Genomic DNA, 16,953 nt, shown 5'->3' with positions numbered 1-16,953 from the left:
AGAGTCAGATGCTCCATTGACGACTACGGTACCATTTATGTTATGCAGTCTGTCCACAACAGATTTGTCCCAGACAAATTTCCGCCCGGGGACAATAAAGTTAATCCTATCCTATTCTATCCTAGGTGGCCAGGAGGCTGCAGTCCAAACAGCCAGAGGGCCCCGGCAGCCCAACCACCAGCGAGGACAGCAGTAGAGGCTCTGGTTCCCCCTCCTCTTCCCCCTCCACACCCGTCATCCCAAAGGTCCGGATCAAAACCATTAAGACCTCCTCTGGCCAGATCAAACGCACCGTCACCAGAGTGTTGCCGTTGGCCCAGGTAGAGTCAGACCCTGAACGCCTGAAGAGAGGGTCTTCCATCATGGTCTCCTCCTTCCTGTCCTCCCCGAACTCGACGCGGACCTCCTCCCTGCCCACCACCACCCCAGGAGGAGGCCCAGGTGTTGCCATGGAGATCAACAAGCAGATGACCATCAAACCTGTGGCCACTGCTTTCCTCCCTGTGTCGGCAGTCAAGACGGCGGGTTCCCAGGTAACCAACCTTTTTCTTTGTACAGTGCCCTCTGTAAGTATTGGGACAGTGACTATTTTGTTTTGTTTTGGCTCTGCACTCCAGCAGTTTGGATTTGAAATCAAGCAATGACTATGAGGTTAAAATGCAGACTGACAGATTTAATTTGAGGGTATTTTCATCCATATCGGGTGAACAGTTTAGAAATTATATCACTTTTTGTACATACAGTAGTCCCCCCATTTTAGGGGAGCAAAATTATTGGGACAAATTCACTTAAATGTTTATTAAGGTAGTAAAAAGTGAAGTATTTGGTCCCATATGTATAGCACAGTAATGACTACATCAAGCTTGTGACTACATATTTGTTGGATGTATTTGCTCTTTGTTTTGGTTGTTACATGAACATTTTAGCCCAATAGAAATTAATGTTAAATAATGTACTGTCATTTTGGAGTCATTTTTATTGTAAACATGAATATAATATGTTTCTAAACACTTCTACATTAATGCGGATGCTACCATGTTTACGGATAATCCTGAATGAATCGTTTAAAATTATGTGTGAGAAGTTACAGACGCACCAATATCATACCCCTCACCATTACAATAACAGGGGAGGTTAGCATTTTATATCATACCCCCAAGACATGCTAACCTCTCACCACTACAATAACAGGGGAGGTTAGCATTTTATATTTACATTTACATTTACATTTAAGTCATTTAGCAGACGCTCTTATCCAGAGCGACTTACAAAATGGTGCATTCACCTTATGATATCCAGTGGAACAACCACTTTACAATAGTGCATCTAAATATTTTAAGGGGGGGGTTAGAAGGATTACTTTATCCTATCCTAGGTATTCCTTAAAGAGGTGGGGTTTCAGGTGTCTCCGGAAGGTGGTGATTGACTCCACTGTCCTGGCGTCGTGAGGGAGCTTGTTCCACCATTGGGGTGCCAGAGCAGCGAACAGTTTTGACTGGGCTGAGCGGGAACTGTGCTTCCTCAGAGGTAGGGGGGCCAGCAGGCCAGTGGTGGATGAACGCAGTGCCCTTGTTTGGGTGTAGGGCCTGATCAGAGCCTGAAGGTATGGAGGTGCCGTTCCCTTCACAGCTCCGTAGGCAATCACCATGGTCTTGTAGCGGATGCGAGCTTCAACTGGAAGCCAGTGGAGAGAGCGGAGGAGCGGGGTGACGTGAGAGAACTTGGGAAGGTTGAACACCAGACGGGCTGCGGCGTTCTGGATGAGTTGTAGGGGTTTAATGGCACAGGCAGGGAGCCCAGCCAACAGCGAGTTGCAGTAATCCAGACGGGAGATGACAAGTGCCTGGATTAGGACCTGCGCCGCTTCCTGTGTGAGGCAGGGTCGTACTCTGCGAATGTTGTAGAGCATGAACCTACAGGATCGGGTCACCGCCTTGATGTTAGTGGAGAACGACAGGGTGTTGTCCAGGATCACGCCAAGGTTCTTAGCACTCTGGGAGGAGGACACAAGGGAGTTGTCAACCGTGATGGCGAGATCATGGAACGGGCAGTCCTTCCCCGGGAGGAAGAGCAGCTCCGTCTTGCCGAGGTTCAGCTTGAGCTGGTGATCCGTCATCCACACTGATATGTCTGACAGACATGCAGAGATGCGATTCGCCGCCTGGTTATCAGAAGGGGGAAAGGAGAAGATTAATTGTGTGTCGTCTGCATAGCAATGATAGGAGAGACCATGTGAGGATATGACAGAGCCAAGTGACTTGGTGTATAGCGAGAATAGGAGAGGGCCTAGAACAGAGCCCTGGGGGACACCAGTGGTGAGAGCGCATGGTGCGGAGACAGATTCTCGCCACGCCACCTGGTAGGAGCGACCTGTCAGGTAGGACGCAATCCAAGCGTGGGCCGCGCCGGAGATGCCCAACTCGGAGAGGGTGGAGAGGAGGATCTGATGGTTCACAGTATCAAAGGCAGCAGATAGGTCTAGAAGTATGAGAGCAGAGGAGAGAGAGTTAGCTTTAGCAGTGCGGAGAGCCTCCGTGACACAGAGAAGAGCAGTCTCAGTTGAATGCCCAGTCTTGAAACCTGACTGATTAGGATCAAGAAGGTCATTCTGAGAGAGATAGCAGGAGAGCTGGCCAAGGACGGCACGTTCAAGAGTTTTGGAGAGAAAAGAAAGAAGGGATACTGGTCTGTAGTTGTTGACATCGGAGGGATCGAGTGTAGGTTTTTTCAGAAGGGGTGCAACTCTCGCTCTCTTGAAGACGGAAGGGACGTAGCCAGCGGTCAAGGATGAGTTGATGAGCGAGGTGAGGAAGGGGAGAAGGTCTCCGGAAATGGTCTGGAGAAGAGAGGAGGGGATAGGGTCAAGTGGGCAGGTTGTTGGGCGGCCGGCCGTCCGTCGATTTCATCTGGAGAGAGAGGGGAGAAAGAGGTCAAAGCACAGGGTAGGGCAGTGTGAGCAGGACCAGCGGTGTCGTTTGACTTAGCAAACGAGGATCGGATATCGTCAACCTTCTTTTCAAAATGGTTGACGAAGTCATCCGCAGAGAGGGAGGAGGGGGGGGGGGAGGAGGATTCAGGAGGGAGGAGAAGGTAGCAAAGAGCTTCCTAGGGTTAGAGGCAGATGCTTGGAATTTAGAGTGGTAGAAAGTGGCTTTAGCAGCAGAGACAGAAGAGGAGAATGTAGAGAGGAGTGAGTGAAAGGATGCCAGGTCCGCAGGGAGGCGAGTTTTCCTCCATTTCCGCTCGGCTGCCCGGAGCCCTGTTCTGTGAGCTCGTAGTGAGTCGTCGAGCCACGGAGCAGGAGGGGAGGACCGAGCCGGCCTGGAGGATAGGGGACAGAGAAAATCAAAGGATGCAGAAAGGGAGGAGAGGAGGGTTGAGGAGGCAGAATCAGGAGATAGGTTGGAGAAGGTTTGAGCAGAGGGAAGAGATGATAGGATGGAAGAGGAGAGAGTAGCGGGAGAGAGAGAGCGAAGGTTGGGACGGCGCAATACCATCCGAGTAGGGGCAGAGTGAGAAGTGTTGGATGAGAGCAAGAGGGAAAAGGATACAAGGTAGTGGTCGGAGATTTGGAGGGGAGTTGCAATGAGATTAGTGGAAGAACAGCATCTAGTAAAGATGAGGTCAAGCGTATTGCCTGCCTTGTGAGTAGGGGGGGAAGGTGAGAGGGTGAGGTCAAAAGAGGAGAGGAGTGGAAAGAAGGAGGCAGAGAGGAATGAGTCAAAGGTAGACGTGGGGAGGTTAAAGTCACCCAGAACTGTGAGAGGTGAGCCATCCTCAGGAAAGGAACTTATCAAGGCGTCAAGCTCATTGATGAACTCTCCAAGGGAACCTGGAGGGCGATAAATGATAAGGATGTTAAGCTTGAAAGGGCTGGTAACTGTGACAGCATGGAATTCAAATGAGGAGATAGACAGATGGGTCAGGGGAGAAAGAGAGAATGTCCACTTGGGAGAGATGAGGATTCCAGTGCCACCACCTCGCTGGCTCGATGCTCTAGGGGTATGCGAGAACACGTGGGCAGACGAAGAGAGAGCAGTAGGAGTAGCAGTGTTATCTGTGGTAATCCATGTTTCCGTCAGCGCCAGGAAGTCTAGGGACTGGAGGGTAGCATAGGCTGAGATGAACTCAGCCTTGTTGGCTGCAGACCGGCAGTTCCAGAGGCTGCCGGAGACCTGGAACTCCACGTGGGTCGTGCGCGCTGGGACCACCAGGTTGGAGTGGCAGCGGCCACACGGTGTGAAGCGTTTGTATGGCCTGTGCAGAGAGGAGAGAACAGGGATAGACAGACACATAGTTGACAAGCTACAGAAGTGTTGTTTCTTGTATTATTGTCTCCTGTGTCTTTAGAGAACTGTTTCACTTTGATATCCTTTTTCTTCTGTCCTGATTTTCTCTTTCTTTTCTTCTGTTAACTAGATATTCTTTGTTGTTCTTCGTTAGCTAGCTAGCATCTTTTTTTAAAATTTTTATATCATACCCCCAAGACATGCTAACCTCTCACCATTACAATAACAGGGTAGATTAGCATTTTATATCATACCCCCAAGACATGCTAACCTCTCACCATTACAATAACAGGGTAGGTTAGCATTTTATATCATACCCCCAAGACATGCTAACCCCTCACCATTAAAATAACAGGGGAGGTTAGCATTTTATATCATACCCCCAAGACATGCTAACCCCTCACCATTACAATAACAGGGGAGGTTAGCATTTTATATCATACCCCCAAGACATGCTAACCTCTCACCATTACAATAACAGGGGAGGTTAGCATTTTATATCATACCCCCAAGACATGCTAACCCCTCAGCATTACAATAACAGGGGAGGTTTACATTTTATATCATACCCCCAAGACATGCTAACCTCTCACCATTACAATAACAGGGTAGGTTTGCATTTTATATCATACCCCCAAGACATGCTAACCTCTCACCATTACAATAACAGGGTAGGTTTGCATTTTTGGGGGGTATGACATTTGTGCGTCTGTAACTTTCTCACTCATCATTAAATGGAAACTGTAATCTTGACACTGACTGTAGGTCTATGAACTTTCTTTCAGCATCTTGAGAGAATGCAAATGCACAGTTAGGGATCGTTTGTAGAGGTGCTGTCTTTTATCAGCGTCATAAAAGCTGATAGTATTTCAACGACATCCATATGCATCCAAGCTGAACTGAAATCTAATCAGAAACTTGTTGTGTCGTTTACACAGCTTTCTATTATCCTTTACATCCTTTCAAACAGATGTCATTTGGAATTTTTGCACAGAAAATCTTCCCCATATTTGGGGAGAGTTATTGCATTTTCTCCCCAGTCCCCAGAGATGACAGAGAACAAAGCACATACCCCTGAGTGGCAGTGTTAGTGTTTGTCCCAATACTTTTGCTACTCTTAAATTGGGGGGGGACTAGTTTAGGGGAACAAAATGGTTCACCCGATATGGATGAAAATATCCTCAAATTAAATCTGACAGTCTGCACTTTAACCTCATATTTTGTAGTATAGAGCCAAAGAAGAAACAATGTTTCACTGTCCCAATAATTATGGAGGTCACTCTATATGGGAATGTTTGAACTTGGTCTTTTACCAAATAGGGCTATCTTCTGTTTACCACCCGTACCTTGACACAACACAACTGACTGACTCGAACGCATTAAGAAGGAAAGAAATTCCACAAATTAACTTTTAACAAGGCACACCTGTTAATTGAACTGCATTCCAGGTGACTACCACATGAAGCTTGTTGAGAGAATGCCAAGAGTGTGCAAAGCTGTCATCAAGTCAAAGGGTGGCTACTTTGAAGAATCTCAAATATAAAATATATTTTGATTTGTTTAACACTTTTTTGTTTACTACATGATTCCATATGTTATTTCATAGTTTTGATGTCTTTACTATTATTCTACAATGTAGGAAATAGTAAAAAAATTAAGAAAACCCATGAATGACTACTGTAGGTGTGTTCAAACTTTTGACCGGTACTATATATATATATATATATATACATACAGTTGAAGTCGGAAGTTTACATACACTTACAGTGAAGGAAAAAAGTATTTGATCCCCTGCTGATTTTGTACGTTTACCCACTGACAAAGAAATGATCAGTCTATCATTTTAATGGTAGGTTTATTTGAACAGTGAGAGACAGAATAACAACCAAAAAATCCAGAAAAACGCATGTCAAAAATTGTAGAAATTGATTTGCATTTTAATGAGGGAAATAAGTATTTGACCCCTCTGCAAAACATGACTTAGTACTTGGTGGCAAAACCCTTGTTGGCAATCACAGAGGTCAGACGTTTCTTGTAGTTGGCCACCAGGTTTGCACACATCTCAGGAGGGATTTTGTCCCACTCCTCTTTGCAGATCTTCTTCAAGTCATTAAGGTTTCGAGGCTGACGTTTGGCAACTCGAACCTTCAGCTCCCTCCACAGATTTTCTATGGGATTAAGGTCTGGAGACTGGCTAGGCCACTCCAGGACCTTAATGTGCTTATTCTTGAGCCACTCCTTTGTTGCCTTGGCCATGTGTTTTGGGTCATTGTCATGCTGGAATACCCATCCACAACCCATTTTCAATGCCCTGGCTGAGGGAAGGAGGTTCTCACCCAAGATTTGATGGTACATGGCCCCGTCCATCGTCCCTTTGATGCGGTGAAGTTGTCCCGTCCCCTTAGCAGAAAAACACCCCCAAAGCATAATGTTTCCACCTCCGTGTTTGACGGTGGGGATGGTGTTCTTGGGGTCATAGGCAGCATTCCTCCTCCTCCTCCAAACACGGCGAGTTGAGTTGATGCCAAAGAGCTCCATTTTGGTCTCATCTGACCACAACACTTTCACCCAGTTGTCCTCTGAATCATTCAGATGTTCATTGGCAAACTTCAGACGGGCATGTATATGTGCTTGCGGGCGCTGCAGGATTTCAGTCCTTCACGGCGTAGTGTGTTACCAATTGTTTTCTTGGTGACTATGGTCCCAGCTGCTTTGAGATCATTGACAAGATCCTCCCGTGTAGTTCTGGGCTGATTCCTCACCGTTCTCATGATCATTGCAACTCCACGAGGTGAGATCTTGCATGGAGCCCCAGGCCGAGGGAGATTGACAGTTTTTTTGTGTTTCGTCCATTTGCGAATAATCGCACCAACTGTTGTCACCTTCTCACAATGCTGCTTCGGCAATGGTCTTGTAGCCCAGTCCAGCCTTGTGTAGGTCTACAATCTTGACCCTGACATCCTTGGAGAGCTCTTTGGTCTTGGCCCTGGTAGAGAGTTTGGAATCTGATTGATTGCTTCTGTGGACAGGTGTCTTTTATACAGATAACAAGCTGAGATTAGGAGCACTCCCTTTAAGATTGTGCTCCTAATCTCAGCTCGTTACCTGTATAAAAGACACCTGGGAGTCAGAAATCTTTCTGATTGAGAGGGGGTCAAATACTTATTTCCCTCATTAAAATGCAAATCAATTTATAACATTTTTTACATGTGTTTTTCTGGATTTTTTGGTTGTTATTCTATCTCTCACTGTTCAAATTAACCTACCATTAAAATTATAGAGTGATCATTCCTTTGTCAGTAGGCAAACGTACAAAATCAGCAGGGGATCAAATACTTTTTTCCCTCACTGTAGGTTGGAGTCATTAAAACTCGTTTTTCAACCACTCCACAAATTTCTTGTTAACAAACTATAGTTTTGGCAAGTCGGTTAGGACATCTACTTTGTGCATGACACAAGTAATTTTTCAAACAATTGTTTACAGACAGATTATTTAATTTATAATTTACTGTATCACAATTCCAGTGGGTCAAAAGTTTACATACACTAAGTTGACTGTGCCTTTAAACAGCTTGGAAAATTCCAGAAAATGATGTCATGGCTTTAGAAGTTTCTGATAGGCTAATTGACATCATTTGAGTCAATTGGAGGTGTACCTGTGGATGTATTTCAAGGCCTACCTTCAAACTCAGTGCCTCTTTGCTTGACATCATGGGAAAATCTAAAGAAATCAGCCAGGACCCAATTGTCGACCTCCACAAGTCTGGTTCAGCCTTGGGAGCAATTTCCAAACGCCTGACAGTACCACGTTCATCTGTACAAACAACAGTACGCAAGTATAAACACCATGGGACCACGCAGCCGTCATACTGCTCAGGAAGGAGACGCGTTCTGTCTCCTAGAGATGAACGTACTTTGGTGCGAAAAGTGCAAATCAATCCCAGAACAGCAGCAAAGGACCTTGTGAAGATGCTGGAGGAAACAGTGACAGGTACAAAATTATCTATATCCACAGTAAAACGAGTCCTATATCGACATATCCTGAAAGGCCGCTCAGCAAGGAAGAAGCCACTGCTCCAAAACTGCCATAAGAAATACAGACTACGGTTTGCAACTGCACATGGGGACAAAGATCGTACTTTTTTGAGAAATGTCCTCTGGTCTGATGAAACAAAAATAGAACTGTTTGGCCATAATGACCATCGTTATGTTTGGAGGAAAAAGGGGGATGCTTGCAAGCCGAAGAACACCATCCCAACCGTGAAGCACTGGGGTGGCAGCATCATTTTGTGTGTGTGCTTTGCTGCAGGAGTGACTGGTGCACTTCACAAAATAGATGGCATCATGAGGCAGGAAAATTATGTGGATATATTGAAGCAACATCTCAAGACATCAGTCAGGAAGTTAAAGCTTGGACGCAAATGGGTCTTCCAAATGGACAATGACCCCCAAGCATACTTCCAAAGTTGTGGCGAAATGGCTTAAGGACAACAAAGTCAAGGTATTGGAATGGCCGTCACAAAGCCCTGACCTCAATCCTATAGCAAATTTGTGGGCAGAACTGAAAAAGTGTGTGCGAGCAAGGAGGCCTACAAACCTGACTCAGTTACACCAGGTCGGTCAGGAGGAATGGGCCAAAGTTCACCCAACTTATTATGGGACGCTTGTGGAACGCTACCCGAAACGTTTGACCCAAGTTAAACAATTTAAAGGCAATGCTACCAAATACTAATTGTGTGTATGTAAACTTCAGACCCATTGGGAATGTGATGAAAGAAATAAAAGCTGAAATAAATCAATCTCTCTACTCTTATTCTGACATTTCCAATTCTGAAAATAAATTGGTGATGCTAACTGACCTAAGACAGGAAATTTTTACTAGGATTAAATGTCAGGAATTGTGAAAAACTGAGTTTAAATGTATTTGGCTAAGGTGTATGTAAACTTCCGACTTCAACTGTAAGTGTTCAAACCCTTTGCTATGAGACTCGAAATTGAGCTCAGGTGCATCCTGTTTCCATTGATCATCCTTGATGTTTCTACAACTTGATTGGAGTCCACATGTGGTAAATTCCATTGATTTGACATGATTTGGAAAGGCAAACACCTGCCTATATAAGGTCCCACAGCTGACAGTGCATGTCAGAGCAAAAACCAAGCAATGAGGTCGAAGGAATTGTCCGTAGAGCTCCGAGACAGGATTGTGTCGAGGTGCAGATCAGGGGAAGGGTACCAAAACATGTCTGCAGCATTGAAGGTCCCCAATAACACAGTGGCCTCCATCATTCTTAAGTGGAGGAAGTTTGGAACTACCAAGACTCTTCCTAGATCTGGCCGCCCGGCCAAACTGAGCAATGGAGGAGAAAGGCCTCGATTAGGGAGGTTACCAAGAATGGTCACTCCAATGGTCACTCTGACAGAGCTCCAGAGTTCCTATGTGGATATGGGAGAACCTTCCAGAAGGACAACCATCTCTGCAGCATTCCACCAATCAGGACTTTATATTGGAGTGGCAAGACGGAAGCCATTCCTCAGTAAAAGGCACATTATTGGGGTGGCAGGTAGCGTAGTGGTTAGAGTGTTGGGTCAGTAACCGCAAGGTTGCTAGATTGAATCCCCGACTTCACAAGATAAAAATCTGTCGTTCTTCCCCTGAACAAGGCAGGTAACCCACTGTTCCTAGGGCATCATTATAAATAAGAATTTGTTCTTAACTGACTTGCCTAGTTAAATAAAGAAAAGATTGTTTGACAAAAGGCACCTAAAGACTCTTAGAACATGAGAAACAAGATTCTCTGGTCTGATGAAACCAAGATTGAACTCATTGGCTATATTAGCACAGCTGAAAACTGTTGTTCTAATTAAAGAAGCAATAAAACTGGCCTTCTTTAGACTAGTTGATTTAACTGGAGCATCAGCATTTGTGGGTTGGATTACAGGCTCAAATTGTCAGAAACAAAGAACTTTCTTCTGAAACTCGTCAGTCTATTCTTGTTCTGAGAAATGAAGGCTATTCAATGCGAGAAATTGCCAAGAATCTGAAGATCTCATACAACGCTGTGTACTACTCCCTTCACAGAACAGCGCAAACTGGCTCCAACCAGAATAGAAAGAGGAGTGGGAGGCCCCGGTGCACAACTGAGCAAGAGGACATGTACATTAGAGTGTCTAGTTTGAGAAACAGACGCCTCACAAGACCACAACTGGCAGCTTCATTAAATAGTACCCGCAAAACACCAGTCTCAACGTCAACAGTGAAGAGGCGACTCCGGGATGCTGGCCTTCTAGGCAGAGTTGCAAAGAAAAAGCCATATCTCAGACTTGTCAATAAAAGATTAAGGTGGGCAAAAGAACACAGACACTGGACAGAGGAAGATTGGGGGAAAAAAGTGTTATGGTCAGACGAATCTAAGTTTGAGGTGTTCAGATCACAAAGAATAACATTCGTGAGACACAGAAAAAATGAAAAGATGCTGGAGGAGTGCTTGACACCATCTGGAGGCAATGTGATGGTCTTTGGTGGTGGTAAAGTGGGAGATTTGTACAGGGTAAAAAGGGATCTTTAAGAAGGAAGGCTATCACTCCATTTTGCAACGCCATGCCATACCCTGTGGACGGCGCTTAATTGGAGCCAATTTCCTCCTACAACAGGACAATGACCCAAAGCACAACTCCAAACTATGCAAGAACTATTTAGGGAAGAAGCAGTCAGCTGGTATTCTGTCTATAATGGAGTGGCCAGCACAGTCACTGGATCTCAACCCTATTGAGCTGTTGTGGGAGCAGCTTGACCAGTATGGTACATAAGAAGTGTCCATCAAGCCAATCCAACTTGTGGGAGGTGCTTCAGGAAGCATGGGGTGAAATATTTTCAGATTACCTCAACAAATTGACAACTAGAATGCCAAAGGTCTGCAAGGCTGTAATTGCTACAAATGGAGGATTCTTTGATGAAAGCAAAGTTTGAAGGACCCAATTATTATTTCAATAAAAAATCATTATTTGTAACCTTGTCAACATTTTGACTATATTTCCTATTCATTTTAACTCATTTCATGTATGTTTTCATGGAAAACAAGGACATTTCTAAGTGACCCCAAACTTTTGAACGGTAGTGTACGTCAATTACCTCTTACCCCTGCACATCCACTCGGTACTGGTACTCCCTGTATATAGCCATGTTATTGTTATGTTATTGTTATTCGTTATTCACTGTGTGTTTATTCCTGGTGTGACTTTACATTTTTGTATAAATTTTTTTTCTTTAACTCTGCATTGTTGGAAAAGAACCCATAAGTAAGCATTTCACTGTTAGTTCACATATAACAAATACAATTGTATTTCCCATCCTCTCCTCCCCCTACTTAGGTCATTAACCTAAAGCTGGCCAACAACACCATGGTCAAAGCCACAGTGATCCCCGCTGCGTCGGTACAGAGTGCCAGCAGCGCCATCCTCAAAGCTGCCAACGCCATCCATCAACAGCAGCAGACCGTCATGGTGCCCGCATCCAGCCTGGCAAACGCCAAACTCACCGTGCCAAAGACCGTCCACCTCACCAACCTCAACCTACTCCCCTTGACCAAGGCCACCTCTGTTTCTGAGCTCCACCAGGTTTGGTTTATTATGATACCTCATTTTGTACATCAGAACTAATCTTCTATGCTAACACGCTATAGACAACAAAATATAACGTCATACAGTAATAATGAAATAAACATGAGGAATCATTCTAATAAATAAATAACTCAATAGATTAATAACAACAATAAATCCCTAACATTTCATTCAGTAACTTCTTGAATGTCTGTTCGTTTCACCAGGTGCTGTCCAGCTCCAAGCCCCAGGGGCAGCAGCCGGCGAAGCAAGCCCTGCTGGCTGCCCAGGCCCAGAAGAAGGGTGTCTCTAGAGTCCAGGTGTTAGCCAGCTCCCAGAGTTCTGTAGTGGAGGCCTTCAATAAGGTCCTGAGCAGCATCAACCCCGTCCCAGTCTACGTCCCCAACCTCAGCCCCCCCTCGGCCGCCTGTATCTCCCTACCCTCCCGCGGCTATAGGTAAAATGCTAGCTAGCTATACAGCATTTTAATTGTTTCTTCCTATTTTTATTTTATACAGTGTCCTTGGGCTTCTTGAAATGCAGTGTATATAATATACATGTTTGTATTAATGTATATTCATTTATATTATTATTTACAGGTGCCTGGAGTGCGGTGACTCGTTTGCCCTAGAGAGAAGCCTGAGCCAGCATTACGACCGTCGCAGCGTCCGCATCGAGGTCACCTGCAACCACTGTGTCAAGAACCTGGTCTTCTACAACAAGTGCAGTCTGCTCTCCCACGCCCGGGGACACAAGGACAAAGGTGACTTTTCTTCATACATGAAATGCCTAAAGCATTCACTGCCATTGATACTCTGCAATGCTTCTAAATTGAGACTAATAAAAACCTCTTATCTCCTCTTGTCCTTTCCTCTTTTCTTCTCTCATCTCCTCTTGTCTTCTCTCCTCTCCTTTTGTCTCCTCTCCTCTTGTCTTCTCACCACGTCTCTTCTTCTCTTCTCCTCAAAGGGGTGGTTATGCAGTGTTCCCACCTCATCCTCAAGCCCATCCCTACAGACCAGATGATCACTACATCACCTCCGCTATCCTCCACCACCACCACTGGATCTACCTACAGCTCCACCGGCCACTACCTAGGGAAGGGTGCTGGTACTCAGGCCCAGGCAGCGGTGATCTGTGCCCCCTCCAACGCTCCTCCGGTTGCTGCCATGCCCCTGGATGAGGATGTGTCCCGGCTCTGCAGAACCAGTCTAAAGTGTTTAGAGTGCAGTGAGATGTTCCTGGATGAGAACTCTCTAGCAATGCACTATCAGCAGGCACCAGAGTCCAGCGGACAGGTGTGTATGTGTGGTTACTGTGTGTATGTCTATAAGCGGGTGTTGTGTGAGTGTTTTCTTACTCTTTTAAAACTTCCCTTGTCTATTTTGTATTTCTGTGAGTCACACCTACTGTGTCACCACTTCTAATCAACACTCCCTTTTACACTCCAAACCTCTTGTACTTTTCGTTTTGATTAATATATATAACTTCTTTGTTGTAATATCACAGATGGACGTGGTTAATTTACCATAAAGTATTCCAGCTTTAATATATATATATATATATATATATATATATATATATATTAAAGCTGGAATACTTTATGGTAAATTAACCACGTCCATCTGTGATATTACAACAAAGAAGTTACTGCAAACAAAAAATGCTGTTTTCCCCCCTCTGACATCATTGCACGCCTCGACAGAAGAGCTTAATATGTACTGCCTTGTTTTCACCATGCTGCACGACGCTCAACAACAATAACAACTGTGGTGGGGCGGCCAGTGGCGCTGTTTCCCTGTACTACAGATGTCATCTATAATGGCATTGTTTTTTCATCATATGATCCCTTTATAGCCCCAGCTAATGATGTAAATTGTCAAATGTTTTGTTAATTTAACTCCATGTTGCACCAACTCTCAAAGATTGCATTCCTCCTAGAGAATTATAATACCGTTTCGTGTATTTTTGTCTCTGTTTACGTCTGTAGAAAACCTGCACCATCTGCCAAATGCTACTACCTAACGTGTGCAGCTTTGCGTCGCACCAACGGATCCACCAGCACAAGTCTCCCTACATCTGCCCTGAGTGTGGGGCTATCTGCCGCTCAATCCACTTCCAGTCCCATGTTACCAGGAACTGTCTGCACTACACCCGCAGGGTGGGCTACCGGTCAGTCTGACATTACTTCCTGCCTGAACAGGAAACACTTCTGTATAGCTTGTTACCATGGTTCCTCTTCTTCTCTAGAGATTTTCTTTAGAAGCAGGCAGATGACTTTTGTTTGAAAGGTCCACTCACTCAGGTTGACGTAGCAATATGACGTCATACAGAAGGGCGACTTTCTTACCTACAGAAATCAACAGCAACGAAATGATAAGCTGCCAAGACCGCCAACATCGGCTCTTCCCAATGTGGAGGGTGCACACTTGGAAGAGGCAATACTGTAGTTGTTTGATAATGTCACCTTTTAAGTCTCCACACTGAAATTTGATTTATTTCACCTATCAAGTTGCCACTTGCTAATCACAGTAATTACAATGGCAGTTGATTTGTAACTTGCCTTGAGTATCAAAATCATCCAAAGTGTTGAGTTGAAAGGTCCTTTTTATTTTTGTTTTATGTATACAGTGAACACCATAATTCATTGGACAGTGACCATTTTTTTTGTTATTTTTGTTCTGTACTCTAGCACTTTGAGTTTGAAAGGATACAATGACAATGAGGGTGAAGTGCAAACTGTCAGCTTTAATTTGAGGGTATTTTCATACATATCGGATGAATCGCTTAGAAATGACAGCACCTTTTGTACATGGTCCCCCCATTTTAAGGTACTACAAGTATTTGTTGAATTGGCTTCACCGATGTGTGTCGTTAGGCAGGTGTATTCATTTGTGTCGTTAGTGAATGCAGGAGAGCTGTTGATGAATAGCATTGATTCTAGACTTGTTGTTGGGGTGTGACAACATGAGGAAGACAGCAGTGTCGATGCAAATGAAGCTGGCCGTCATAAGGCTCAGAAATGAAAATCAATCAATCAGGAACATTGCAAAAACCCTGGGCATGCCCAAGTCAACAGTTTGGTTCATCATTAACAAGAAAGAAACAACCGGTGAACTCAATTATGTCATAAGACCCGGTAGACTGAGGAAGACCACTGTAGTGGATGACCGGAGAATACTCTATGGTGAAGAAAACCCCCCTGACAACAGCCCAACAGATCAAAAACACTCCCCTGGATGCAGGTGTAGATGTGTCAAAGCCTACCATACGTAGAAGACTACACCAGCAGGACTACAGAGGGTACACTACAAGATGCAAACCACTGATAAGCCTGAAGAACAGAAAGGGGAGATTACAGTTTGTTAAAAAGCACCTAAAAGAGCCCCAAGAGTTTTGGAAAAAAGTATTGTGGACAGATGAGACAAAGATTAACAAGTACCAGAGAGAGTGATGGAAAGAGGAAAGTGTGGAGAAAAAGACATGCCCATGATCCAAAGCATACCACCTCATCCATGAAACATGGTGGAGGGGGTGTTATGGCTTGGGCTTGTATGGCTGCCAGTGGAACAGGCTCACTTGTCTTCATCGATGATGTGACTGTAGACAGAAGTAGAAAAATGAATTCTGAAGTCTACAGAAATATTTTATCTGCTCAGATAAAACCAAATGCCTCCAAACTCATTGGACAGCACTTCATCATGCAACAAGGCAATGACCCTAAACATACTGCTAGAGCAACGAAGGGGTTTTTGATGGCCAAAAAGTGGAAAATCCTTGACTGGCCGAGTCAATCACCGGATCTGAATCCAATTGAACATGCATTTTACATGCTGAAGAGGAGACTGAAGGCATTAAGTCCCCGAAACAAGCAGGAACTGAAGATGGCTACAGTACAGGCCTAGTAGAGCATCACCAGGGAAGATACCCAGCGTCTGATGTCTATGCATCGCAGACTGAAGATGGCTGCAGTACAGACCTGGCAGAGCATAACCAGGGAAGATACACAGCATCTGGTGATGTCGATGCATCGCAGACTGAAGATGGCTGCAGTACAGACCTGGCAGAGCATAACCAGGGAAGATACACAGCATCTGGTGATGTCGATGCATCGCAGACTGAAGATGGCTGCAGTACAGACCTGGCAGAGCATCACCAGGGAAGATACACAGCGTCTGGTGATGTCGATGCATCGCAGACTGAAGATGGCTGCAGTACAGACCTGGCAGAGCATCACCAGGGAAGATACACAGCATCTGGTGATGTCGATGCATTGCAGACTGAAGATGGCTGCAGTACAGACCTGGCAGAGCATCACCAGGGAAGATACACAGCGTCTGGTGATGTCGATGCATCGCAGACTTCAAGCAGTCATTGCATGCAAAGGATATGCGACCAAATATTAACAATGGTTACTTTATTTTACATTATGTTAAACTGTCCAATGTTTTTTGATGTCCGAAAATGGGGGGGGACTATGTTCAAAAGCTTCTATAATTTCTAAACGGTTCATCCGATATGTATGAAAATACCCTCAAATTAAAGCTGACAGTCTGCACTTCACCTTCATTGTCATTGTATCCTTTCAAACTCAAAGTACAGAACTAAAATAACAAGAAAATGGTCACTGTCCAATGAATTATGGTGCTCACTGTATGTATGTTTTTTTTCTTTCTCCCCTCTCTCTCTCTCCAGCTGTGTGCACTGTAGCGTCATCTACTCTGACATGGCTGCTCTGAAGACACACATCCAGAGCTCTCACTGTGAGATCTTCTACAAGTGTCCCATCTGCCCCATGGCCTTCAAGTCTGCTCCTGGCACACACTCACACGCACGCACACAGCACCCTGGGGTCAAGATAGGAGAGCCCAAGTAAGTCTCTTCAGATTCTCACAACCCATTATTCATGTGATCTAGTATACGTCAACTTCTTTTATCTAAACTTAATATTATTCTAGAAAGTTTTCATTCTATGTTGAAGACCTTTGTCTTCTATTTAATACAATATACGATCTTATTGTTCTATTCTGCTGTATGCTGTTCTATCACTGAAGGGAAAGGTGATCTT

The 16,953-nt window shown here is 44.7% G+C and overlaps 1 protein-coding gene across 2 annotated transcripts in view; it reads left to right on the top strand.

The window, feature by feature from the left end:
- Positions 1-16,953, top strand: part of znf532 (zinc finger protein 532) — a 43,737-nt gene that overhangs the window by 19,109 nt on the left and 7,675 nt on the right. For both annotated transcript variants that reach the window (XM_014138850.2, XM_014138849.2), the window contains 7 exons: positions 126-533; positions 11,658-11,903; positions 12,113-12,342; positions 12,485-12,648; positions 12,855-13,183; positions 13,876-14,057; positions 16,581-16,757. In XM_014138850.2, the coding sequence (XP_013994325.2) occupies positions 126-533; positions 11,658-11,903; positions 12,113-12,342; positions 12,485-12,648; positions 12,855-13,183; positions 13,876-14,057; positions 16,581-16,757 (1,736 nt within the window). The remainder of the gene's footprint in view (positions 1-125; positions 534-11,657; positions 11,904-12,112; positions 12,343-12,484; positions 12,649-12,854; positions 13,184-13,875; positions 14,058-16,580; positions 16,758-16,953) is intronic.

This window comes from Salmo salar, chromosome ssa13, assembly GCF_905237065.1.
Source record: "Salmo salar chromosome ssa13, Ssal_v3.1, whole genome shotgun sequence".
NCBI lineage: Eukaryota > Metazoa > Chordata > Actinopteri > Salmoniformes > Salmonidae > Salmo > Salmo salar.
Note: the sequence above shows the minus strand (reverse complement) of the source record. Positions and strands in the feature narration are given on the sequence as shown.